Source organism: Sebastes fasciatus, chromosome 23, assembly GCF_043250625.1.
Source record: "Sebastes fasciatus isolate fSebFas1 chromosome 23, fSebFas1.pri, whole genome shotgun sequence".
NCBI lineage: Eukaryota > Metazoa > Chordata > Actinopteri > Perciformes > Sebastidae > Sebastes > Sebastes fasciatus.
In genome coordinates, this window is record NC_133817.1 from 6867569 (window position 1) to 6894265 (window position 26697).

At 40.8% G+C, this 26697-nt stretch overlaps 1 protein-coding gene across 3 annotated transcripts in view; it reads left to right on the forward strand.

The window, feature by feature from the left end:
* Positions 1 to 1571: 1571 nt before the first annotated feature.
* Positions 1572 to 26697, forward strand: part of LOC141761675 (kinesin-like protein KIF21A) — a 38920-nt gene continuing 13794 nt past the window's right edge. For 2 of the 3 annotated variants that reach the window (XM_074625209.1, XM_074625210.1), the window contains exons 1-12: positions 1572 to 1891; positions 19024 to 19246; positions 20800 to 20982; positions 21457 to 21606; positions 22565 to 22699; positions 22862 to 23026; positions 23360 to 23475; positions 23772 to 23967; positions 24053 to 24242; positions 25060 to 25123; positions 25240 to 25446; positions 25795 to 25842. In XM_074625209.1, the coding sequence (XP_074481310.1) occupies positions 1854 to 1891; positions 19024 to 19246; positions 20800 to 20982; positions 21457 to 21606; positions 22565 to 22699; positions 22862 to 23026; positions 23360 to 23475; positions 23772 to 23967; positions 24053 to 24242; positions 25060 to 25123; positions 25240 to 25446; positions 25795 to 25842 (1715 nt within the window). In that variant the 5' untranslated portion in view covers positions 1572 to 1853. The remainder of the gene's footprint in view (positions 1892 to 19023; positions 19247 to 20799; positions 20983 to 21456; positions 21607 to 22564; positions 22700 to 22861; positions 23027 to 23359; positions 23476 to 23771; positions 23968 to 24052; positions 24243 to 25059; positions 25124 to 25239; positions 25447 to 25794; positions 25843 to 26697) is intronic. The other variant, XM_074625211.1, reaches the window with a different exon arrangement.

Here is a 26697-nt window from a genome sequence, read left to right on the forward strand (position 1 = left end):
CATGTCCTTTGATTCAACAAATTATAAATAGAAGCATTGTAGAGTTTAAGCACACATACAAATGAACAGCAAGCTAAAGGTCATGCCACTTCTTCTGATATTTATAGTGTCAAGCCCAATATTAAAATGCATCATAATTCAGATTCTAGACAGTTTTAATATCTGATTCTTAATTCAATACTACACTAAAAAACAATAAATCAATATTGTCTTGTTTCATTTCCTATTTGTAGATAGATTTGTTTCTATACTAACTGCAAAAGCAGTACACTATGAGAAATATTATACTGCATACAAGTACCAGTGTGTTAGTGAGGTCATCTGCTGGTGAAGAAGCCACATTACTTTAATGACTCCTACAGTGCAATAATAAGAGTTGACCTCAAGATGGCAGCATGGCCCAGTAGACATTTATTCATTTATTGCAAATCTCTGATTTGCATACACCTTCAGAATATCACCATGTCATTTGTATTGCAAATACATTCAAATTACATTCAAACAGAATGCAACAGGGTTCATTGTAATGGGATTGCTAGTTCATGTGTTCAGATGTTTTTTTATTACAACTTTATTTAACAATGAAGAACAAAAGTTTGCATTTACATAGTAGCTATATCATTTTATTATTATTATTACTATTATTATTATTATTATTAATAATATTATTAATAATATTAATAATATTATATTAATATTATATATTATATAATATTATATTATATTGATATATATATATATATTTTAATACTTTATTGCAAGAGTTCAATACAATATATTTGCATGTTCAGATTTGTAATTACAATTCTGCAAAAATATTTTACTTTTTAAAAATAACAGGAAAAAATTATAAATTATACAACCGATAAAATCTAAGGAAAGGAAAAGATGAATAAAAAAAAAACATTTGGGGTCTGTTAAACATTTGGAATACATTTAAAATGTCTAGACAATTTAATAGTTTTAGTCAAGTTTTAAGTTATCAATCATTGTCAAATTTTTTTTATTTTTTTTTATTCGTTATCAAAAATATACATACAACAAGGCATTGTCAATTATTATAACAGTAAGAAAAACATCTTTGGGTTGAGCATGGGCAACAACAACATCTATCATTTAAAATGTATAAACAATTTAATAGTGATAGTCAATTTAGAATATTTGAGTTTGAAGTTATCAATCATGGTCAAATTTCTTTTATTTATTTTTTTATGTGTTATCAAAAATATACAAATATTCAAAGTGAATAAAAATAAAGTAAAACTGGTCAAGGAACAAGTAATACAAAAATAAAATTAAAAAAAGAATAAATAAATAAAAATAAAAAAAGAATGTTGATTATTACTGACAAAAAAAGCTGTTAAATTGATCTCTTTATTTTTGATATGTACAAACTAATTTGAGAAGATTAAAAACAAACAAACAAATAAACAATAAATTGAATTTATTCTTTATTACTTCTTGTATACAGGCTCTATGTCCAGTTATTGGTACAGCCCAGGAGGAGGAGGAGTCTGGTGACGTCATCAGTCTCAAGCCCCACACACGCCAAGTGGATCCAGCTCCGACACACACACCGACACACCACTACTCTGCACCGGTCTGCAGCTGAGACGATGCCTCTGGAGAGGTGACCACCGCCGGATCCTGATGCACGTTATATCCTCTACAATGGAGAACAAATAAATATCACAAAACATGAAGAGGAGGAGGAGCTCAACATAGAAGCGCTTCCCTGGTGACTGGGAGGAAGGACAGCCAGCCTGCAGCTCTCTTGTCTCGTAAGAGGATAAAGAAAAAGAGAAATCAAGCTATTTATAACCAGGTCTTGTTGTGGACTTCCATCATCCACCATGAGCAGCGATGAGAGCTCGGTTCGAGTGGCCCTGAGGTAAGGATGCAAGACCCTCCTCATCATCATCTCTCTGCAAAAGATGCTCACACCTGCTACAACCATGCATGCACATGTTATTCCTGCTTTTTATTCTTTATGCTTCACATTGCATATGTTTATGTTTATTTGTTTTGCACAATTTAAGACTATACAACATAACAAAAGAAATAAATGAATAATATACAGTGCAGCAGGAAGAGGCAAAAAAACCCACTGGGCTTATCTGAGGCTCCACCCAGAGACAAGATTAATATAAAGAAATAATATGACTACATAATAGTGATAACAAACAATTAGGACAAGATATATATAATAACAACAATAACAATACAGTAAATATATAACAAAAAGACAAGTGTGTGTGTGTTGCGTGGAAGTGTGTGGTTAGAAAAACATAAAAACAGATACATGGACAACATGGGGGGAAAAGCAATTACAAGATTACATATCATCGGCCATTTATTCAGCTCAGACACTCTTAATCTACTTATGCCTCTCTCTCTCCATTCCTCTTCCTCTCCTATCCCCAAATCCCTCCAAAGCAATACCCCTTTCTTCACTAAATGTGCTTTTATTTTGAAGCTACATGCTTTCTCTCATCTATACCCTGCACTTTAATGCTCATTGCATGATTAAGACAACACATATAGACCCACGGTTACATGAGCTTCTTTTGTTAATACCTGCACTGCATGTACATGCTGTTGTAGTGGATTTATGAATGGAGATCTCAGCTTCAGAGGGATTAGGCCTGTAACTCTCCCCTGACAGTGTGTCTCCTGTAGTCAGCGACTACACAACATACAATAGGCTTTTGGTAACCATACACAGGTTAATATGTCTGCTGGATCTTTGGAGCGATGACTGCATTTGATCCCATTGGTTTCAGGCATTTTACACTTTGAATTTGTGGTATATTGTGGTTCAGGCAGTTTGTATTTGCTGCATCGTAGTGATCTGACCTTTGCCCCCACCGTTGGCCAATCCGCCACTTATACACAGCGGCAGACAAGCTGAGATAGTCACCGTCTGGTCAACCGCTTATATCAGCAGAAGTGTTTCTAGTGTGTGGAACAGTAAGACCTCGGACATCAATAGAGGGCGGTTGGGGGCAGGTGCTTTTCTATGTGTGTGTGTGTGTGTTGGAATGGAAAGACAATCTGAAACGTCATGTGAACTGGATCAGAGGACAAAAGCTTGTTCCTATCATGTTTCTCTCCCCTCTCTCTCTCTCTGCCTCGCTTGTTGTTGTGCATTCAGACTTTGACCCAGGAGGACTCTTGTTTACTGTGTCTCTCTCTGTCATAGATAATAAACTATATAATCTGTCTCATCATGCACTCTGCTTCTTCAGTGCTCATCAAAAAGATTTGATTTGTCTGGCTTCTTAATAATTCAATATGTGCATTGAGATTTGCTGTGTTAGTTTGCTGTAGACATACGGCTACAGAAAGGTGTGTGTGTGTGTGTGTTTTTCTCTTTGAGTGGAAACTTGCTGCTATTGTATCTTCTTAGAAAGCTCATTCATTATTTGTAGAGCTCTTGTCGTCTTGTTTGCTAGCCGGGTTTCCACCTTTTAGTCCTATTGATGATCAGTCGACTATTCATCGGTTTACTCTTTCATGTGTTTGTCTTTCTTTCTTTATTCTGTTCACTCAGATTCTGTTCCTCTATCATAAAATGATTATATATGACAGTTGCACAAATTGAGGAAATGTTTGATTTAAAGATAAACCATTTAGGAGGCAGGTAAAATGACTCGGAGTTGGTTTGGTCATTGTGATACTACAAAACTATAGTCAGTACTTGCTGTGGAAAAGATCTTGAATCCTGAGTCAGCAGTTCAGAGCTTCTTCTGAGGTCAGCTGTGGCTCCTGAAAGTGCTTCATCTCTAATCTCTTATTTTACTCTCACCCAAGGTGATCCACTGAGACCTTACCTGCAAGCCCACATAGCTCTTTAATCGTACTGTATCACACATTAGGCACATTCTCTGTCACAAATACAAATCTATATTCAAGTGTGCTTTATTTGCATGAATGAGTGTAGACCTTTTTGACAGCAGACATTTGGATTTTAAGTAAGAAAAGCCAAGCTCATTTCCATTTCCATTGTCCTACGAGGTCACACCAGTGAGCCAGCATGTGCAATACCAGTACCTTAGAACCTAGCAAAACTAGATCTGATGTGAAAAAGACCTGTTAGAGAAAAAACACATTGAAACAAATATAAATTATTGAAAGATTTTAAGTGATTAAATGATCAATAGCGAGCAAAAACGCTATTGGAATATTTAACTTAAAGCTGCACTATTCAGATTGAGATTCAGACAACTTTACTGATCCCGAAAAGGGCAATTCAATTCACAGCTTACCTCATCACAAACACACACAGACAACATCCAGACAAACATCCATAATGTTGTGTCAAGCACAGATCAGTAAACCTGACAAACAGAGGTCGGTAAAGGACAGCAGATAAGTTAATACAATATAATAAATAGCAATAAATAAATAAAAAGAGAAAACAAATAGATAATAAATAGACATTGTTACATGATTTATCATGTAAGGGAACTGTCAATAAAAATCTCACATGAAATGACTACTGTCTGAGTTTAATAACCTGATAGCAGAAGGAATAAAAGATCTGGAGTAACGGTTAGTTCTCCTCAGAGGTGCCCGATAACAGCGGCCTGAAGCCATCAATGAGAACTCAGGAGACAGAACAAGAAGAGGTTTGATTATTTTGACTGATATTGCAATAGCGATATGATTTTCGATATAAGAGGGAATGATAATTTTTACATCATTATTCTCATTTTCATAGAAACACATTTAAATGATTATGGCGTGGATTTTGTGGGGATCTGTACCAAACAAGTCTGCAGAATATGATGTGTAGGCCAGGATATCTCTGCAGCACCACAATATCTAATTTAAAATAGCATTTTGACACACATTTCACCTTTAACAAATATTGCGATTTCCTCCTCATCATCCTGCAATTTGAAAATTGCAGTAGGCCATATTTTGATTTTGATAAAATTTCAATTAATTGTGCAGCCCTAGTAGTGAGCACCTTTTAACTTTCCTTTATATACTCATATGCTTCTGTACTATAATTATGTGCACTTACTGCACTGTATCTGTGCTGAGCTGATAATAGGCGAGGCTGTAATCTGCAGTGTGATATGCTGAATTGAGACTCATCACGATAATAATGTTTCCAGCTGAGTCAGCAATTAGACACTTAAAAAGGAGTCCCATCATGCATCACATTCACAGTGAAAGCGACATGAAGACGGGATGGAAAAAAAACATTTCAATGCTTAATAATCCCCTGGAAGCCGTACCTTTTCATCTGCTATTAAATCTCTGACTTCATCCCTTTGAACATGAAACCGCAGCATCATGTTGGTGTTTTCAGCTCGATTAATCGCCGTGGCAACGTCCTAATCATTTGGAGCTTGTGGCGAACCCGAACTTCAGAGCATCTGAAAGGCTTTCACTGTCAGCCTCTCCGCACTCTGTAATAGTTTAGTTAGCTCAGTGTGTGTGTGTGTGTGTGTGTGTGTGTGTGTGTGTGTGTTCGCAGTAATCAGCTAGCAGGTTGCCAACCAGTACCTGCCTCAGCCTGCGAGGCTAATGCTGTCTGTTAGCAAGTTCCCTAATCCTCCCACCCCAACATGTCCACAGTGATGAAATGCTTCTTTATCATCCTGATTCTGGCGCTTCTTTTTGAGGCAGAACAAGAATGAAAGAGGTCTGGAGCCTGAACAGAGAGAAGGTGTTTATGTCATCTTGATTTATCACTGGAAAGATGATGTAACTTAAAAGTCTATTTGCTCTTTAGTAGTGCCTCTTGATGGGAGTAGATGTGTGTGCTGTGCTGCCATCTCTGGTTTTGAAGACTATCACGCCTGACAGCATACAGATGGGTCACTCCAGTAGCACATTGCTGGCTGATTCAGCAAACACACACATACACAGATAGTGTTTACTGGGTTATCCCCATGTGTGAGTGTGTTCCAGATCTCTCTTTCCTTACGTAACATCCCATCTGCGTTTGCATATGTTTCTCCTGTCACATGTTCCACGATGAAAACAATACAGGAAGTTAACGATTTATCCCAGAAGGAAGTCATGTTACAGACTTTGCCTGAAGGCGCCACTCAAGTGACTTATTAGTATGCCAATATCCTTGAAGTGCAGCTTTAATAATTAAGAGCCCACAGACAGAATTAGCCAGCGGTGAGGAATCGGGTTTCATACTGTTGAATTGGGAACAGATAGCTCTTCCTCTTTAATTAGATGAGTTAGTGTTTTTACGCTTCCATATGGCGTATAGCACCCTGCAGGTTAGGGAATCTGTTGGGGGAAATTGGGAAAATGCAAACTAGACCGACAGTCCCAGACGGTCCAACTCCTATTGGCTCCTCACATGTGTCCGTCAGACACAAGTCCCTCCTTCTTGACCTTTCGTGGATTATATTTGAGGCAAAGGCTGCACGCCTGCTGCCATGATACAAAAGCATTGTGCGTGTGTTCATATGTGTGTGTGTGCGTGCGCGTATAAACACTGTGTCCGTCCATGCATATTCCTGATAAATATTCATGAACCAGTTCAAGTGAACTGAGACACAAAAGCAAAGCATGCTGCAAGCCAGCTGCCAGCTGCTGTCATGTGATATTGCAGCTACTGAGATATTCAATAACTTCTGTCTAACCAGCACAAGCAGAGCTTAATTCAATATTTCTTTGTCTCTGTATTTTAAGGCCATTCTTTTTTCCACTTCCTACCATAAATGTATGCAAAACAACATGTTTTTGCTCTGCTTATTTACCGGGTATTTCATCTGTCCCATGTGTGCTGTGAATGGGCTGAACTGTCCTTGTCAGAAAGGGACATTTCCATTAAGCAGGAGGTGCTGGAAGCCAGTGGCGTGTCTGTGTTATCCTCATACGCCCTCTCTTGACAGCTACCATCCTCTCTGCCACCGGCGTCAACCTCTCCCCTCCTTCCTGTCCAGCGACCTTTGACCCAGGAAGCAGTCAGAGCTGTGATCAGTCAGAATCCCCCAGTGGTAGCTTTGTTTTAGCTGTCACCATGGTAACCACGGGTCCTTTTCAAAGGTTCGGGGTTGTGCGGCGATGACCCTGTGAATGGACACCGGTCAGTCAGCCGTCTAAACAACAAAACGAGAGAAAGAGAAAGAGGGGGCGGGGAGGACTGAAACGCTGAGTCAGCAGAACACTTTGTCTTTTTTCTCTTTCCCGCTCTCTTGACCTTTCTCCATTTTTCTTGGCTTCATTCCGAAATGCCCTCTGTGACATCACTGCCTAGCTGTTTCCACACGGACAGAAAAGACACATTCAAGGTCTTTGTCATAATGTCTTTATCACTTCCTGTGAACTGGTGTCAGTTTTTCTCACCAACCAGATAATAGCAAGGATGAATCCAACACTTCACTTCCATATTGGCTGACACAAATAATCAGTGCCTTCTCTAGTATATAGTCTTTGGTAAAATACACAGCTATGCACCTAAATTGACAGCGAATGTACAGTAATGATGCACCTGTCTTCAGGCCTTTACACACCGGCAGCATGACAAATAAATGACACAAAACTGCGAAATACTCGCCTGTGAATATTATGTCTAGGGCTTTTATTGTGAAAGGTGAGAACAGAAGGAGTGGATCTGGTCTGCGCTGCCTTTGTCGAGGTTGAAAGGAGTCATAAAGTTTGCCATCATGCATGTTGTTGTTTCATAAATATAGGCAGCACTCGTGATTTGTTAATGCCTTTATTTTTGGGGCGAAAGCTCAGAAAAATCGTCCTCGTTCCAAAAGAAAATGTACGCTATTTCGCAGCGTAATATTCACGTTCAGTGTCAAAGTATTTGTGACAAAATCGGTTTCGAAAAAAAATGTTGACATGTGAATTAATTGCACGAAAAAAACACCTCCAGTATGTTAAAAGGTCTTTACTGCGCTCTTGATAAATTAATTTTAAATGTGGTAATTCCGAATAAAATAATTAGTAGATTTTACAATATTTTATGAAACTGAGACAAGCAAAATGCCAAATGTCATTTTGCTAATTTTTTAAAATCTTTTTAAGCAATTGCTTTTTCCAGTGAGATGCATTTTACATGATGATATCAACATTACGTGATGTCAAATTCACAAAATTGAATATAAATGGATTTTTTCCTGAGATTGTGTTGACTGCAAAACATACACATACAAAGTGACAGTATTATAGCCTTTTGCTCTTGACTCATGGTGCTTTAAGATGATGCTAAAAACTATGTGAATTATTGATTCTTTGCAGTCTGAATGCAGTAAATAATATTGCATATTCATTTTTAATCTTTTTCTCATTTCTGCAGACATGATCCATCCTTCATTATGATTGTAAATCGTGCAGATTTCTGGCCAGCGTTTGTCTGCGTTCAGCCTCTCGCAGGTTGAAGACTTGTTTGAGCTTGCTGCTTACAGAAGTACACTGAAGAGAGTGATACGATGAATAGGCTCTTGATGTTGAGAGCAGCTGCTAGACAATGGAAAGACTGTCCTGCTGAGTTGTGGTGACTTAAAACAGTAGTCGCTCTTTGTGGCCGGACCATTTTTCACTGTCCGTAAGGTCTACTTTCTCTCTTTTATCTACATCATTTCTGTCTCCTCTTGCTCTGGGCGTCCATTAGAGCGCAGTCAACAGACTAATACAAACATACAAGTAGTGCACCTGCTGCCCGATGCACGATAAAAGAGCTGTCTGAATGTGTGTGTGCATATTGTTATATAAGTAAGTCATGATGGTGTACCTGAAGGCATTCTTTCAGTGGTACAATCCTGAAGAATAGAGTGAAGCTTTTTCAGTATTTACGCTCCAACAGAGGCCTCTTGAGTGTTGTCCCTCATTAACCTCTGTTGGAAAGCATCAGTCCACAGTTAAAGCACCTCCGAGGACTCACAGTCCACTCACATCTACATCAAAACACTCACAGACATTCTTCAGCTGCTTAGCCTCAGTTGTTATTGAAACTTTTTCTTATTCGACTGCACATTTTGAACGCTTAGAGAACACCGTGCTTGCTCTACTCTCACTTTTTGACTCCTCTGTTAGAAACTGAGAGCAAATTTCCCCAGTTGAATGTCATTTATCCTTCATGATTATACCTAAAGAAAAGAAGGCATCTGACAAAAGAAGATGTCGACGAAGGGAAGCAAGTGTGTTTGCATCACGTTGCATCTTTCTATTGATTTTTTTCTCCAGTCGTGCTGCCTCGCAGTCTGTCTAATGATCATTAAGTCTCAATGAAACGGAAGTTAAAGCGTCTTTAGCTTCTATATTGTGAGTATACCCCAGTGAAACAGAATATGTGAACAGTGTACAGTTACAAGAGGGATTTAAATCAAATCATTTGCGTTTAATTGAACTGCTAAAAAGTGGGCGGGCTAAGAAAGTGGCACGATGCTGTCGTTGCAGATTGATTGATGGATGGATGTCATAATATGATTGGTTGAAATTGGTTGGTACTATCTTACGAAAGCACACGTCATATTTTGGAAGGAAAAGATGATTGGATTTTAATATAAGAATATGAAGAAATAGATTTTTGTTGTAATTTCTTTTGCATATATTGTTAAATAGGTGCACAATATGACCGGTGATGTCTTCTAAAAGAGTTATAAAAAGACATTTTTCATTTCATCTTAACTTGAAAACTCAAAATCAGAGATTGGAGACGTCCCTCATATCTCGTATACTCACTCAAAGAAAAGTTTGAGGTGAAGATTTATTTTGAAAATTAGTGTTTTCAATTGTGTAATTTGTCATTTTTTGTTAGAAGTTTAAAGTGGTGGTTATCCCCAGATGCAATTATTCAATGCTTTGAGCACCACAAAAAAAAGTCCAGAAATATCATTGGGCCTCATGCAGGAAGGGATAGAAGAGCAAATTTCTTCGAATCCACAATTTGTTTTTATTTTGTTAGTACCCATTGATTCACCTATGTTTTCTTATTTTTGCTCTATTTTATGAGTGGCTGAGAGCACTCTTACCAAGATAAGAAAGAAACATATTGTTTTCACAGTCCACAAACTGTTTGTCCAACACAATGAAACACAAGTTTTAAATTTGAGGAACATAACAACAACGCATGATTATCTTATAACCAAGCATATATGTTTTAGATTGGATTATTAAATTCCAGTAACGCCAGTAATAACGCTCTAGAGAATCAAATGTTACTACTGCTACTGAAGTTCTTCTTCCTACAGCCTTTTTTTTGTAGCATCTCTCCAATTCTTGGGCGTGTGCCAGCGTATTTTCACACAGCAAAACATCTGTCCTTATATAGTGTTTAGGGGGCGTTATCTATGCTAATAATAATAAACAATCTGCCACACGCCTCCAATTTAAGACCAAGTGGGATTCATCATTCGGCACATCTGGGTAAGAGCAGATTTGGGTGGTTAAGAACATTTGGTGCATCTGGAGTTGACTTCTCTTATTTTTTCTCTTAACAAAAAATTAAGAGAAAATATAAGATACATTTCATACAATGTTGCTGCATGAGGACCAATTACACATATCTTAAAACATATCTATATGGCTAGATGCTGCTAATGGTAATTTTTTTTAATATCTACACTGTACATTCGGGTGAAATGGTTCTTCAAAGCAGCATCAGGCCAATTTTGGGATATAGCAGGTAATGCATGATGCAAACAGATTATTTTACATGAGATTGAAACATTGAATTTAAAAGGAAAAGATTCAGAAATATGAGACTCTACAAAATGAGGTCAGGTGATGAGTCAGTGTGCTGGTAGCAGTTTGAGACGTGCAGAAGAGAAGAGTCTTGTTGTCTGATGCCTTGTGGGCTCACATGTTCCTTTTTGCTTCTGCTGAATCACTGCACCAGCTTTACATCGCACTCAAAGTGAACCTCAACACTAAACCAAAAATTAGATTACAGAGGATTAGATTTGGTAGGTAGGAATGAAACGCCGGGGCTTTGTTGTCGGTGATGATGCAGAGGGATCTGACCGCATCCCCAGGGAGTGATTTGATTGGCTGATTGTCAGGAGGAGTGATGTCAGCAGGCGATGTGACTTTCAGGAAGGATGAGATCAGCAGCGTGGTGCTGATGGACTGACTCATCTCCTTTTGTTTTTAACCAGCATCTCCTCATTTCTTGTTTGTTGATAAGGTCAGCAGACGGGTAACGCTGATGGGAAGGATTTTATTTAGTTTTATATTATGTATCTGTTCTTATTGATAGGATCAGGGTAAAAAATGGTCTCTACAATAAGATGTTTTCATTTAAAAAAAGTTATGTCTACTTTATGATATGATAAAGGGAGTTTGTGTGTGTGTGATTGTGTGTTTTGTGGCAGATTAAATCCTTTAACTAGTTGAGATGTTTTAACTTTCATCAGTTTAACTCCCCTCACAGTGTATGACACCTCTAAAACCAAGGCCGATGGTTGTATGATGTCTGGGTTTTTCTCTGGTTGTGTGTGCATGAGTAGCCCACTGTTTCTCAGACTATCGCTGTAATTGCAGTAATGAGACTGAGAGCAGGAGTCTAACAGGACCTGTCACATGAGTAGAGGCCGACAAAGCCCCTCTGTGTGTGTGTTCCTGTCTGTACAGTAATATAATGTGTATGTGTATTTGAAAAGGTATATATGTATGTGTGTGCGTCCTCTCGTTCATCTCTTGGAAAGGTTCAGTGAACTCTTATCTCATCACTCTAAACTCCTCACATCAGTCAACGGCAGCTTACCTCTATGTCTGTGGTCATATTGGAATAACACCGGTGGTCTTATGGTCACAGTTTACATGCACATGTTCTCTTAAAGTGTCGTTTAGCCAAACAATGAGCTCCTTTATCTTCATCGTTTGTCACTTTGGATAAAAACATCAACTAAAAAGTAACTAGTACGACTGATAAGACACTGAAATTGTACTTTTCATTTTAATATTAGTAACTTTTAGTCATTTGGTAGCCACTTACGGTAATTACAATCAAGTTTGCGGTGCTGTAACATAAACAGCAAGTTGGCACAGTTAGCTTTCTCTTTTTTAGAAACTAATATGCACCTCTGGCCATAACATTACAAGCTATCTGAGCACTAGCGCTAACATTTTGTTCAATATGGAACATAAATGTTTGTGAAGGTTCTCAGTCATCCAGGTCATGGTATCAGATTAAGGGTTAAATCAGCAGCAACGGGACTTGGTTTAGATTCTTGAAGATGTTTCACTTCTCATGTGTAAGTACCTGGTGACAAATTGTATTTTATATAAAAGTATCTTTTCTAATCCTCTCCACAATGGAACTTCTTAGTATTTTACTTCCTAGCATTCCCTCCAACCGGCTGAAACTGTCATAGCAGATTAATGTGTTGAGCAGGTTTTCACTTGGCGTTTGGGGGGCCCCTGATCTGTGTGTGTGTGTACCTGTGATGGGGGTTTTCACATTTGATATTTGGGAATAATAATAATTGTGTATTGCAAGATACAAAATATTAAAATCACAAATTAGTTTTTTATTTATCTGAAGAATCATCAAGCGGCTGAACAATGTTGTTACATAACTCTAATTACGTTTAGTGAACAACTCCCCAAACAGTGAAGTTGCATGTACAAGAGTATGAAAGTGTTGAGGCATGCTTCCCTATGTGCATGTGATTGTGCACGTTTAGGAAGCGGCAGAGTTAAGTTTCCTGGAGAGAAAGAGCCTGTGAGGAGGCTGCGTGTGTCACTCTAGAAGGCGGATTAGTGCTGAAGGGCAGCCCTTATTCAGCCAGGAGAAAAAGAGTGTTTTGGGTTGAACCCCAGAGTGAAGCCTGCCAGATCATAATCACAGCTACAGTCAGTCACACTAATAACACAGCAGCAGGACGTGCTTCACACCTAGCTTAACCCTCACCTGTTTACAGTTAGTGGAGATGCGTGTGATGCCAGAACTTGTATTCGTTGTGAATACATAACACGTTCAACAGAATACTCAAAATAGAGGTCCATTGTGCCACAATGTCAAACATCTTTATGTAAGGCTACTTGACATTTATTCATTTGAGATCCATTACACAACGTCAGAATTTACGATATGTTTTTAAAATGACTTTCTTGCTTTAAAGCGGCCGTTGGCTTTCATTCATTTTAGTGCATTTTAGTTCAGAATTTGTCTAAGGGTGCGATTCTGGTGCAAGATTGGAGTCCAGTGCCTTTATGTAGCAAGGCCAAGGAGGTGTGTATGGGAAAAAAATGCTTTTTCGGTCATTGTGCATCATGTGATGAACGTGGAATTTGCAATATCCCATGCAGCCATTACGCCAAAGTCATACACCGTATAGCTATAAGAAGTGGACGTATAGTCACCATGACGTCACCCATTGGTTTGTGGACTGCCGTTTTGAAGCCTCGACTTCGGCATTTTGGCTGTTGCAGTCTTGGTTTTTGCAACCGGAAGTAACGAGAGGGTGGAGCTAAGTACAACCGAACGCCAGAATATTACAATTAACTTTCATGAACTGAAAACACACTGTGAAAGGATTAAAGTTGTAAGACGAAAAACACGGATCGGACAACGTCGTGGTAGCGACCTGTCAATCACAAGGTAGCCACGCCCTAAAGCATCCCCTGCTTTATGGTCTATTTGACTCTAAATGGGACCATCATTTACTAAATGAACATCATGCTGTATTGAAGAAGACTTGAAACTAGAGATTGAGACCATAAACTCATGTTTACTATGTTTACTGAGGTAATAAATCAAGGGAGAAGTAGGCTCATTTTCTCATAGACTTCTATACAATCAGACTTCTTTTTGCAACCAGAGGAGTCGCCCCCTGTTGGCTGTTAGAGAGAATGCAAGTTTAAGGCACTCTCGCGTTGGCTTCACTTTTCAGACTCCGAGGTTGCAAACTGGTCTAAATAGCTTCACTCCCAGTGCTGCTCCTGGGGGGCTTGTTGTGAGCATTTTAGCATTTAGCTCAAAACATCGCTGTTAATACCATAACGATCCTGTAGTTACCAAGCACAAGGATTGTAGGAATGATTCATGGAAAGAAATTAAACATTTTCATTGAAAGTAATGTGGGATTTTGAAGAATTATGACAAATTTCCATATGTTGGACCGTCTTAAAATTGGTCCCTTTTAGCACCTTCAAAAGTTTGTAGAGTTCCCGAAGGCTGATCCGCTTCAGTCTGCTGGTCTTGTTCTGTGAAAGACCATCATTACGTAGATTAGACAGATAATAGGTCTGTTTGAGTGGACGGACTGTGGAAGGCCTCCTAATGCGAAGATTGCCATCAGTGTTTTGTCTGGGCTGTAACCATTATGTCTCGTCTCCTTCTCTTTTTATCCTCTTTCTTTCTCTCTAACATTTTCTCAGACATTCAAATTTAGCCCACCCCGTCTATCCCTCGATGTACGGAGGACCCCGGGGATGTCGCACAGAGCAAACATTGTGTCACACTGTTGAGATGAACACAATCAGAAAGACAGGGCATTTATTCTGAATGGAGCTACAGTCATACAGGACTTGTTCCCTCGGTTCTCCAGCAACCATTGACCTACTTCATTATTCTTTACTGTCTTTGACATTTTCTACATTTGACGTCTCACGTTGAAGTCCATATTTCGTTACATTCCTTCTTTCAAGTTGCCGACGTGAACAATGACCCGGTGACTTAATGCCCTTTGCTGTGAGCAGCAGTGAGTGCCTCCATTGTTACTCTGGATTACAGTAATGGCTCTCTGTCAGGTTTTGGGAAGGTGGCCAAAGGGATTAATGCAGATTCTCTCTCCTGCAATGCCCTAAACCATCCTACCATTAAATCACAGCCTCCTCAGATGACTTGACTAACCACACTGACTGTTACACTTACGTCAGTTTCACAAGCTAGAACAGCCTCCGTTGTGTACGGTTTTAACGAGCACTGTTATAAAACTGCTCTAATTAATATTTTTACTTTAACAATGTGTCAAATTACTACGTGTAATGTGAAAGGCGACGCTCGTAATGACGAACCCACAAAAAAAACACAACAAAATGGACAAATTTTAAGTGCGAAAAACAACAATTATGAACAGCCTGAAATGTTTATAATTGTTGTTTTTCGCACTATATGCTATATTGTTTATTTTTCTATTAATGGAAATATTTCCCCACATTCTTAGTTTATTCCTAGTTTGTGATTTGATTTCCTAGTCAACACTTTAGCCAATTTAGTAGTAGGTGTAAATCACAATTTTTATCATGAAACGATATAGTGATTCTTTGGTACAACGATACAATATTTGCTGATATCACAAAGTCTGCCTGCGATCAATATGAGACAATATCATATTCCCATGTAACACAATCAGTTTATATCAACTCACAAAAATCCACTAAAATATGATTTGATAATTTTATTACTGGGCTCTTCCAGACATTTAAATGAAGAACAATCTATTTTTTTTAACAAAAAGAATAAATATAAAGTGGGAATTTCAAAATAAAGGCGTATCTTAAAGGTACAGTGTGTAGGATTTGGCCGCATCTAGTGGTGTGGTTGCAGATTGCAACCGACTGAGTATCCCTCCGCTCACTCCTCCCTTTCCAAGACCGTAGTAACGTGAGCCGCTGAGTGAAAAACAGTGGTAACGCTATCGGCCTAGCTCATAATAGCACTACTTTAGGAGCAACGGAAGTCAGAGGGCGACTGGCGGTACCACGATTTGCACTCTGCGGCTCACGTTACCACAGTTTCACAACGGTGGCCTTCAGGTAATGTAAAAATGCAAAAGGCTCTCTCTAGAGTCAGTGGTTGGTTTGTCTGTTCTTGGCTTCTGTAGAAACATGTTGGATTCTGTGATTCCTGCTCCCTATGTAGCTAACGAAAACACAACGATTCTTAGTTTCAAGGGATTATACACTAATGAAAACATAGTTATGAATATTATATTCCATTTCTGCTAATAGATCCTCCTAAATGTTACATACTGTTCCTTTTAAAGATGATATGTGTCTCAATTTTCACTTTGCATTGTTGACATCGGATCGTTGATCATTGAATCGATATATCGAATCCAGATCAATGCGTTGCTAAACCCCTACAAATTAGGGTATTTTTCAGGTGAATGCTTCTTGCATTTCAAAAATATTTTCTAGTATTGTTATAATAATAAATAGATTAAGACGTCATGACAAACAAAAATCCTGTTGTCAAAGGTATATTAAACACCACAATGCAATTTTATAGTGCTGCAATTGTAGGATCTTATATATCCACATTTTGACTAGTTTCCCTTCGGCTATCAGTAATGAAATACTGACATAACATCTATCATTCATTGTTCAAACTGGGATAAATTGGGGCAATTGTGCTTGTCTCTAACACAAAGCTGACAGTAATGCTCTGCAGGTGTACAGTTACTGCAGGTAGGACTGTGTTTCCAACGGTCCCTCCTTGTCCCCGGCTCTGTCCTCTCTGTCATCAGGGCTGTAATCCCAGATAGACTATAGCTGGGATCTGATGTCACACACACACACACACACACACACACACACACACACACACACACACACACACACTCACACACACACACTGTCCTTTCAGGCCATTCAGACGTTCTATAGACTCTTGCTGTGATGAATGTGAGAGTCTTTTTTAATGCAACCACACACAAAAAGTGTTGCACACACAGCACAGAATACAAACTGCATGCAAAGCACACACACACACACACACACACACACACACACACACAATCAGAGTTAATGCCTGCCGGGCAGAGAGCAACAATAGCATCTATTTATAACGATACTGTTCTGTTCTCAGGTGTCTTGGTTATTATTTCCTCTTTTTATAAGTCTCATTTATCTGGGTTCATTTTCACTGTAGCCTTGGAGAAATATATTTTTTTTAAATATCCAGTTTTATTTCTAGTGTTTCAGTATTATATTTTTGCTGTATCTAATCTTCAATATGTTTTTGTCAAATAATAATAAATAATAAACTTTATTTTTATAGCACTTTTCCAAACATAGTTCCAAAGTGCTTTACATAAGTTAAAATAGTGCAAACATCAAGATAAAAACAATACAAAATAAAAATATAGGCCAAAATAAAATGTTGAACATAAGACTTAATAAAACAGTGTGTACAAAAAGTCAACAATAATGAAATTTAAAACAAGGGATTGCTATAAAAAAAGGCCTTCCTGTAAAGGTAGGTTTTGAGGCGTGATTTAAAAGAAGAAACAGAGTTTACTAGCCTGAATTCGGTTCTAACGGAGAACGCCCGGTCTCCCTTTGTAACGAGACGGGCTGCGGTGACAGTGAGGAGGGTCCTACCTGAGGAGCGCAGGCAGCGGTTGGGCTCGTAGGGCTCGAGGAACTCTAAAATGTAGTTAAGTGCAAGGCTGTGTAGGGCTTTAAAAGTAATTAGTAACATTTTAAAATCAATTCGATACCTGACTGGGAGCCAGTGAAGTGTTGCAACGATGGGTGTGATATGGTCTCGTCTCTTAGAGTTTGTTGATAGTCTGGTGCCACATTCTGAACAAGTTGGAGACGGGATATGGCTTTTTGACTGAGCCCTGAATAAGTAGTCCAATCGGGATGAGATGAATGCATGGATGACTTTTTCTAGGTCCGTTTAGGAAATGAAATGTTTGACTTTAGAGATGTTCCAAAGCTGAGCTCAGAGTCAAAGACCACACCCAGGTTAACGGGCGGACTGCGTGACGTTAGATCGATGACAAGTTGCCAAGATTCTGCAAATATTTCTATATATTAATATTTTAATAACGCTCCCAATATGTCGCAAATATTTCCTTCCAATATTTCCACTTCCTGTTCAGGTGGACAAGTGAGTTCAGTGATGAGAGACAGAGTTGCATGATGGGAGGAAATGATGTAATATAACAGTGTGTTTATTTGCTCTAAAGTAAACAGAGTGATTCCTTAATGAAATCCAGGGTGGGACTGTTTACCCAGAGCTCTCTCTCTCTCTCTCTCTCTCTCTCTCTCTCTCTCTCTCTCTCTCTCTCTCTCTCTCTCTCTGGTGAACAGTGAGGGCACTGTGCGGTGTATGGTGGCTGCTGGAGAGTGTGCTGGCACTGCGTGGTCCTTCACTCACACACTCACACACACACACACACACACACACACACACACACACACAGTAGCAGCACTCATCTGCTTGCAGTTCAGTGAAAATATTATCTATCTTCAGTCAGCTACATTTTTTACCATCAAACCTGTAAAAATGTGAAATATCAGATTCTTGATCAGGCTGTAGATGCGTGCACAGACAGCTCAGCACCGCCTCAAACATCTTGGAAATGTCCTAGATCTTTAGCCTTGTTGACGATGAAGTTATAGCACTGGCCAACCTCCGAGTCTGAGAAGAGAAGCCAATGCTGAAGTGCCTTAAACTTGCATTCTTTCTAACAGCCAGCAGGGGGCGACTCCTCTGGTTGCTAAAAGAAGTCTGATTGTATAGAAGTCTATGAGAAGATGAGCCTACTTCTCACTTGATTTATTACCTCAGTAAACATTGTAAACATGAGTTTATGGTCTCAATCGCTAGTTTCACATCTTCTTCAATACAGCATGATGTTCATTTAGTAAATTATGGTCCCATTTAGAGTCAAATAGACCATAAAGCAGGGGATGCTTTAGGGCGGGGCTACCTTGTGATTGACAGGTCGCTACCACGGCATTGTCCGGTCTGGGAGTTGTCTGAGTTTTCGTCTTAGAGCTTTAACCCTTTCACAGTGTGTTTGCAATTCATGAAAGTTGATTGTAACTTTTTGGTTGCCTAGAAATGTCTTATTCAGGGTTTTGTTGTACTTAGCTCCACCCTCTCGTGTCACTTCTGGTTGCAAAAAAAACAATCTGGCGACGGCCAAAATTCCGAACTCGAGGCTTCAATGTCTTGTTCAACACTTCACATGTTAAAAAACGTGATGGAAGTTAGATTTGTAGTTTTTATATAAATGATTTCAGGGTTTTTTCAGCCTTGGATAATAGGTATAAAAATGAGAAATCTGGTCATGGTGGGCAGTTACAAAACTCACCCCTTCTCTTTCTCCTTCTCTCTACCAGGATCCGTCCTCAGCTGGCCAAAGAGAGGATCGAGGGATGCCACATCTGTACGTATGTGTTGCCCGGGGAGCCCCAGGTGGTGCTGGGTAAAGACAAGGCCTTCACCTACGACCATGTCTTTGACATGGACACCCAGCAGGAAACCATCTACCACCACTGCACCGAGAGCCTCATCGAAGGCTGCTTCGAGGGCTACAACGCCACTATCTTTGCATACGGACAGGTTAGTCCACCGGCTACTAGAATCAGCACAGCACACACATGCACATTCACTTTCCAGTTTGCACCGCTGCAGGGGATGGGGAGTTACCCTCAGCAAGATTTACGACAGCATGTGATATGATCATTCATTTCATATCATCAGACAAGTAATGAGGGAGTGAACCCGGCTCCCCAGCTGCACCAGCTCTGTCAATACACTATCAGCTGACATGTTCTGACCTGCTCTCCCAACCGCAGCTTTATATTGGCTCCGATAGATTAGCCTGAGAGGGCAAGATAGAAAGTGTTATTATTACCCAATCAGAGAAAAGTGTGGACTGATTGCATCACCTCATACCAGAGCTGGGAAATAAACCGCAAAGTCAAAACATAATTGAGAGACGTTAGGTGCTGGTAGGTGGATTTTGTTACCTCTGGACAGAACCAGACTAGCTGTTTCCCACTTTTTCCAGTTTTTATACTAAGCTAGGCTAACTGACTGCAGGCTGTAGATTCATATTTAGCAGACAGATATGCCCACTTTATGATAATCACATGCAGTTTGGGGCAAGTCATAGTCAAGTCAGCACACTGACACACTGACAGCTGTTGTTGCCTGTTGGGCTGCAGTTTGCCATGTTATGATTTGAGCATATTTGTATGCTAAATGCAGTACCTGTGAGGGTTTCTGGATCAATATTTGTCATTTTTTTGTGTTGTTAATTGATTTCCAATAATAAATATATACATACATTTGCATAAAGCAGCATATTTGGCCACTCCCATGTTGATAAGAGTATTAAATACTTGACAAATCTCCCTTTAAGGTACATTTTGAACAGATAGAAAGTGGAGGCCTGTAACAGTAATTATAGAAGAAACAAAAGAACAATACAAAAACAATATTAAAGCCTATTAGATAAAAAGAGTTTCTATTAGTCTTTACTGCATCTCGTCCAGACTATAATGTGCATTGAGGGAGAAAGAAAGAAGCTTCCTGCTTTTTATGTGTCTCTCACACAGCGCCTCAACAGTTCCCTCCTCTTAACCTTCCCCTCCGCTCTTCTTCCTCTTCTTTCTGTTCATTATTCTCTCCTCACATTGTTCCTGCAGCTCTTGTGTTCCTGTCAAAGAGCCTTTCACAGGGCGCAGCGGAGGCCACATGCACACACACAGGAGCATGTGCACAAACGTAGTAATCACACAGGTGTGGTCTCACAGAATAAAACCGACACACACACTCCCTCATATGCTACCACACAGACAAACGCACACTGTCAGGGTCTCTTTCAGGCATTTCGACAGCAAGGAGAGGGGTGACGCGTGAATTTGAGCTCAATGTTGCATTCCTCTTTTTGTCACCACGGCGACCACCCCATCCCCTCTGACCCCCCCTGTGTTAGAGAAACTACTCCGAGCCTCTGAGTCCCAGAGCCTCTGAGCAGTCGAATGGTTGCTAAGAAACTATATTGATTTAATATAGAGGAAAAACACACATGATAAGAGCAGATTTTTATTCCCGTTTGGTAAAGTAGCTGATGTCTCTTGTCTTCTCCCACCACCCCACGTGTCCAGACAGGCTCAGGGAAGACCTACACCATGGGAACCGGCTTCGACGTCAACATCGGAGACGACGAGCTGGGTATCATTCCCCGGGCCGTCAACCACCTGTTCAGAGGGATCGAGGAGCGCAGACAGGCTGCCACCGAGCAGGGCAGGCCTGTTCCCGAGTTCAAGATCAACGCACAGTTCCTGGAGGTGCACAAACACACACACACACACACACACACACACAGAGGGAAACACTTCCACAGGATTAACCCATAAATGAGTGTTTTCATCTCAAATTAAGGTGCATTTATCACTCTAAACTCAAAACATCCAGTCCACTTAAGGCCCATTAGTTAGGCGTAGCTAGAGACATGCAGACAGCTAGAGGTCAAAGGTCAGCAGAGGGTGTAGAGGTTTTAGGGTGTTAAAGTGTCCAGATGACCCGACAGCCATTAAACTGTCATTAGTCTGTCTCTGTGGTCAGCTCCTGGATTTATTTTTAACCGCCAGCGAGCGGCCGCCAGCAGCTGGTGAAGAAGCAGCTGAGGGGAAAGGATGAGGCCGGGAAGTGAAGCAAATGACAGTATTGATGATGTCATCATGACACTGACTATTCATGCAATAATATGTGTATTATCTGTTTTCTGTTTTTTTTAAAATTTTATTAACCATACTCTCCAGTTGTACAACGAGGAGGTGCTGGACTTGTTCGATTCGACGCGAGACATCGAGGCCAGGAAGCAGAGATCCAACATCAAAATCCACGAGGACGCCAACGGGGGCATCTACACCGTGGGGGTGACCACGCGCACCGTCACTTCTGCAGCTGAGGTCAGCTTTAACATTCAAAACCACCACTATGAGATTAAAGGGCCAGATTACACAAAGTAGAAAAAAAACACCATGCAGCTACAGTAGTTTTTTGGCTGTATTTTCACGTTTTCAGACCTCTGTCTATAGATTTATGTCTTCTCACCCAACCGATTAGACTGTTATCAAGTCATTAAATGGGGCGTTATCATTGGTTATAAGCCTCATAGATGTGGGTCAGTAGGGCCCTGCTACACCCACTAGTAGGTTTTGTCATCTATACAGATGGGCGAACACCGAAAGAAGGAATCAAAGAAGACGACAGCGACCTCTAGCGACAGTAGTATTTATGACAGGAGCAAAAGCAGAAATCAGGCGCTGTAGTATAAACAGCGTATCCTGTGTTTGATATTTACTTTGAAACGTAATTATTTTAAGCCAAAACACAGGCTTTTTTTCCTTAACTTAACAAAGTGGTTTTGTTGCCTAAACCTTAAGAAATTGTTTGTGTTCGATTCTTGCGGTTTTACGTGTTGGAACGTGTTGCTTTTTAGTTTTGCTTTCACTCTTACGACTTAGTAGGCGTAGCAGGCCCCTACTGACCCACGTCTGAGGCTTATAGCGAGCGATGACGCCACAGAGGTGAATTGAATTTTATTTGTTTTCCTCAAAACACTGAAAACATTTCAGCAGCAACGTGTCTTTCCAAAATCCATGTTACTCTAAAGAATCCACATACCTCACTGTGAACATAGTACGACGCTCTGCTGAAGAAATAGTCCCTGTGAAAGCTGATCATAGCAAGGTCTGTGGATTAGTGACATATTGGGACAATGAAGGAAATATAAATTACCATTCATAACCAAATTGTCCTTAATCTGTTTGTTCTATTGATATAATGGACCGGTTCGCTATACAGTTTCCATCCAAGGACCTTCACCCCTAAGATCACTGTGTGTTTTGTCTCTCCTGCCAACAGATGATTCAGTGTCTGAAGCTGGGCGCTCTGTGTCGTACCACCGCCAGCACTCAGATGAACGCCCAGAGTTCGCGCTCCCATGCCATCTTCACCATCCACCTGTGCCAAGTCCGAGTCTGCTCTCCCGACAATGACGTACGTACTCCAACACACAGTGCTGGGTCCACGCTGCCACTTAACGTGAATATCACTGATGTGTTGAGATGATCATCAGCTGCAATTTCCTCACTCAAACCCTTAAATTGTAGCACTTGCTGGAAGACGTATTTATTTTCTGCTCCGTTCTTTCTCTTCCAGGATAACACGACGGACAACCGTCTAAGTAACGACTCTGAGATTAACGAGTTTGAGACGCTGACGGCCAAGTTCCACTTTGTGGACCTGGCTGGTTCTGAGAGACTGAAGAGAACTGGAGCTACAGGAGACAGAGCTAAAGAGGGCATCTCCATCAACTGTGGGCTGGTGAGGAAGCTCATAGTCTCGTTATTGTTTATGCATTTGATCCATGATGATTTGGTGTTCTGTTGCTACAAGAACATTTTTCTTTATTGAGGTGATGATGGAAAGGTATTAATATGTCATTCTACAATTGCACATGTTCACCAGTGTCAGGTGATATTTGTGGAGCAAGAGAGCCCCCTGGTGGCACATTTAATTTCTTTTTCCCTACCACAAGTATCAATATTTACACTCAAGTACACATTAATGGTGTTTTTCCCTATTTCATTAAGTCCTGGAATTGTTTTTCTCCCCTCAAATATCCAACGATAAACTTGTTTGTTTGTCTCACCTCAGCTTGCTTTGGGAAACGTCATCAGTGCTCTGGGAGACAGGAGTAAGCGCTCCTCTCACGTGCCTTACAGAGACTCCAAACTGACCCGGCTGTTACAGGACTCACTAGGTGGCAACAGGTTTGTGAACACTGTGTGATGTATATCTTTGGCAATGGATCACAAACCAAGTATTTTGATGCTGCTAAAAGTTGACGTACCTGCTTTGAAATCAGGGATTGAGTATAGATCACTAGTCTGTTTTTTAAAAAAATTTATTCATGCACCCTGTAGGTTGAATTTGTCCTTCCGTACGCCTAACATCACAGTCCTTACCACTAACTAGCCTAAATTAGCAGAGTAGTAGTAAAGAACTTGTTAGTTTTACAGGTTAGTCTTTGCATCCGATCACCGTTCTTCATCTGTGCCTTCTCCAGTCTAACGGTGATGATCGCCTGCATCAGCCCGTCGGACCGGGACTTCATGGAGACCTTGAACTGCATGAAGTACGCCAACAGGGCCCGAAACATTAAGAACAAGGTGATGGTGAACCAGGACAAGGCCAGCCAGCAGATCAGCGTCCTGAGGACGGAGATAGCACGGCTGCAGATGGAGCTGATGGAGTACAAGACGGTAAGAAGGCAGATGGAAAGGAAGGAGGGAGGCTGGTAGATGGAAATAACATTTCCTAATATGAATCTCTCTGTCTGATGCTCAGGGGAAGCGTATGGTGGGTGAAGACGGCATGGAGGGCATCAATGACTTGGTCCATGAGAATTCTATGCTGCAAACTGAAAACAACAACCTGAGGGTGAGAGTGAAGGCCATGCAGGAGACCATCGACGCCCAGAGAGCCAGACTCACACAGATCCTCAGTGACCAGGCCAACACGATCCTGGCTAAAGCAGGTGGGCAAAAAACTCATTCCCTCCGCCAAGGCCGAAGGCCTAGGAAGGAGGTTATGTTTTCACCGGCGTTGGGTTGTTTGTTGGTTTGTCCGTTAGCAGGTTTACTCCAAAAGTCAGCAATGGATTTGAATGAATTGTTTTGGAGGGGTGGGGTGTGGCACAATGAACAATCCATTAGATTTGGGGGGCGATCCGGATCATGATACGGATTCAGGAATATTTGTAATGATTCCGATCAGCCTGAGCATTAAAACCACATGGTATGTAGCTGATGACGCATTGATGTCGCGTGACCCCGCCTTCTTCTGAGAGCAGAGAGATACGTGTGTGGATGTGTGTACAGAAGCTGCTGGCCGTCCGTTGTGAGAAAGAAAAAAGCTGTAGATGACGGGATGACAGACAACGTAGTGTAACGTTATACAGACAAAACAAGGCTGCTGAATGAGAGAGGCATCCGCCGATACGGAAACACACCGCGTTAATAACAAGCCGACCAACTCACGGTACCGCCAGCTTTAGCACTAAACACAAAGTACAGCTGACCCTGATGGAAATGTCATTAGTTTTGCAGGTTTTTAGTATTTGATTCAATTCAAATTTCGACCTGCTGATGGCGCGACATGAAGAGTGAGCTGGTTCACCAAAGCAGGTTTCTGAAATGGGTTGTCACAGAAGTAGTGTAAGAATAAAGAGGAGCCTTGTAGGGAAGGTTTTGTATGTAACAAAAAAATTTAATTACACTTGAAAGTCGCCACCACTGCTCCTGAAAAGTCACCATGAATCCATATTAAAGCTAACGTGATGCTTCTGCTTGCAGGTGAAGGAAGCGAAGAGATCGGGAACATGATTCAGAACTACATCAAAGAAATCGAGGAGCTCAGGTACGAAGTGACCACATTTATTTTATTATAGTATTTTGCTATTATTATTAATAAATCCATTTATAGTAATTAAAAACACTTGTTCATGCTGTACTGTAACTTCTTCCTTCTCTCAGAGCTAAACTTCTTGAAAGCGAGGCCGTGAACGAGAATCTCAGGAAGACTTTGTCTCGGGCCTCGACGCGCTCCACGCTGTACGCCGGTCCCAGCGGCACCTTCTCGACCGCGCTCCTCGCCCCTGAGAAGGAGGCCAGCGACGTCATCGAGATGGCCAAGAAAAGCCTGGAGAAACTCAAAAAGAAGGAGAGGAGGAAGAAGAAGAGGTATAAGCGTGGGTCAGCAGTTTGCACCCTTTAGACAAGATGATAGTGACAAGCTATTAATGATGATGGCTGCCTGTGATTGCACATTAGAAGTGAGGAATTACATTTGTGATCTGGTAGCAGGGTTTCTTTGTCATCTGCATCTCCATAAGCAGTGTACATCATTCGAACACACTGTTTCTGTGAGAGTCTCTGCACTCGCTTGCTGCTCTCTCACTCTCTGTCTTTCTCCTATCTTGCAATATTCCCTCACTTGCCCCGACTTCTACAAACTGTCTGCCCTCCTCTACCTCCTCCTCACCTCCGCACCTCACCATCCTCACCCCCCATCCCTCTCTCTCTCCGAAGACTGAGGCGATATGAGGAGAACCACCACCAAGAGGTTGAACACACCAGGTTTGCTACATCCCCCCACCCAGGATTGGGTCACATCTGAAACCGGTTCAATTACAAAATCATGTGCTCAGATTCAAAATGCACCAAGTAATTGAAAGGATTTCAGTTGACTGTTGACCTGCGTCCGAACCCAAATCTCCCAAAGTGACTAACCTCTAACTTCTTCTGCACCTACAGGCGGTTTACACTCCTGGAGGGAAACTGATATTATAACCAGCTCTTACCTCTTTCCTCTCAACCCTCTGTTCTGTCTGTGTTTTCCTGTTCACTGCACACGGCTAGATGTTGATCAGATCTCATCAGAAGTAGTGTCTTAACCTTGAGTTTGATTTTGTGCAGAAAATATCAGGATTGTACGGAGCTGCCCTAGACCCTTTGGAGAATGTTTTATTAATTCGTGCCCTCAAGTTAGTATCTCGTTCCCTCGAGTTAGGTATCTTGTTCCCTCGAGTTAGTTATCTTGTTCCCTCGAGTTAGGTATCTCGTTCCCTCGAGTTAGGTATCTCGTTCCCTCGAGTTAGGTATCTTGTTCCCTCGAGTTAGGTATCTTGTTCCCTCGAGTTAGGTAACTCGTTCCCTCGAGTTAGGTATCTCGTTCCCTCGAGTTAGGTATCTCGTTCCCTCGAGTTAGGTATCTTATTCCCTCGAGTTAGGTAACTCGTTCCCTCGAGTTAGGTATCTCATTCCCTCGAGTTAGTATCTCGTTCCCTCGAGTTAGGTATCTCGTTCCCTTGAGTTAGGTACGTTCCCTGGAGTTAGGTTTCTCGTTCCCTCGAGTTGGGAACTCGTTCCCTCGAGTTAGGTATCTCGTTCCCGATTTAGGTATCTCATTCCCTCGAGTTAGTAACTCGTTCC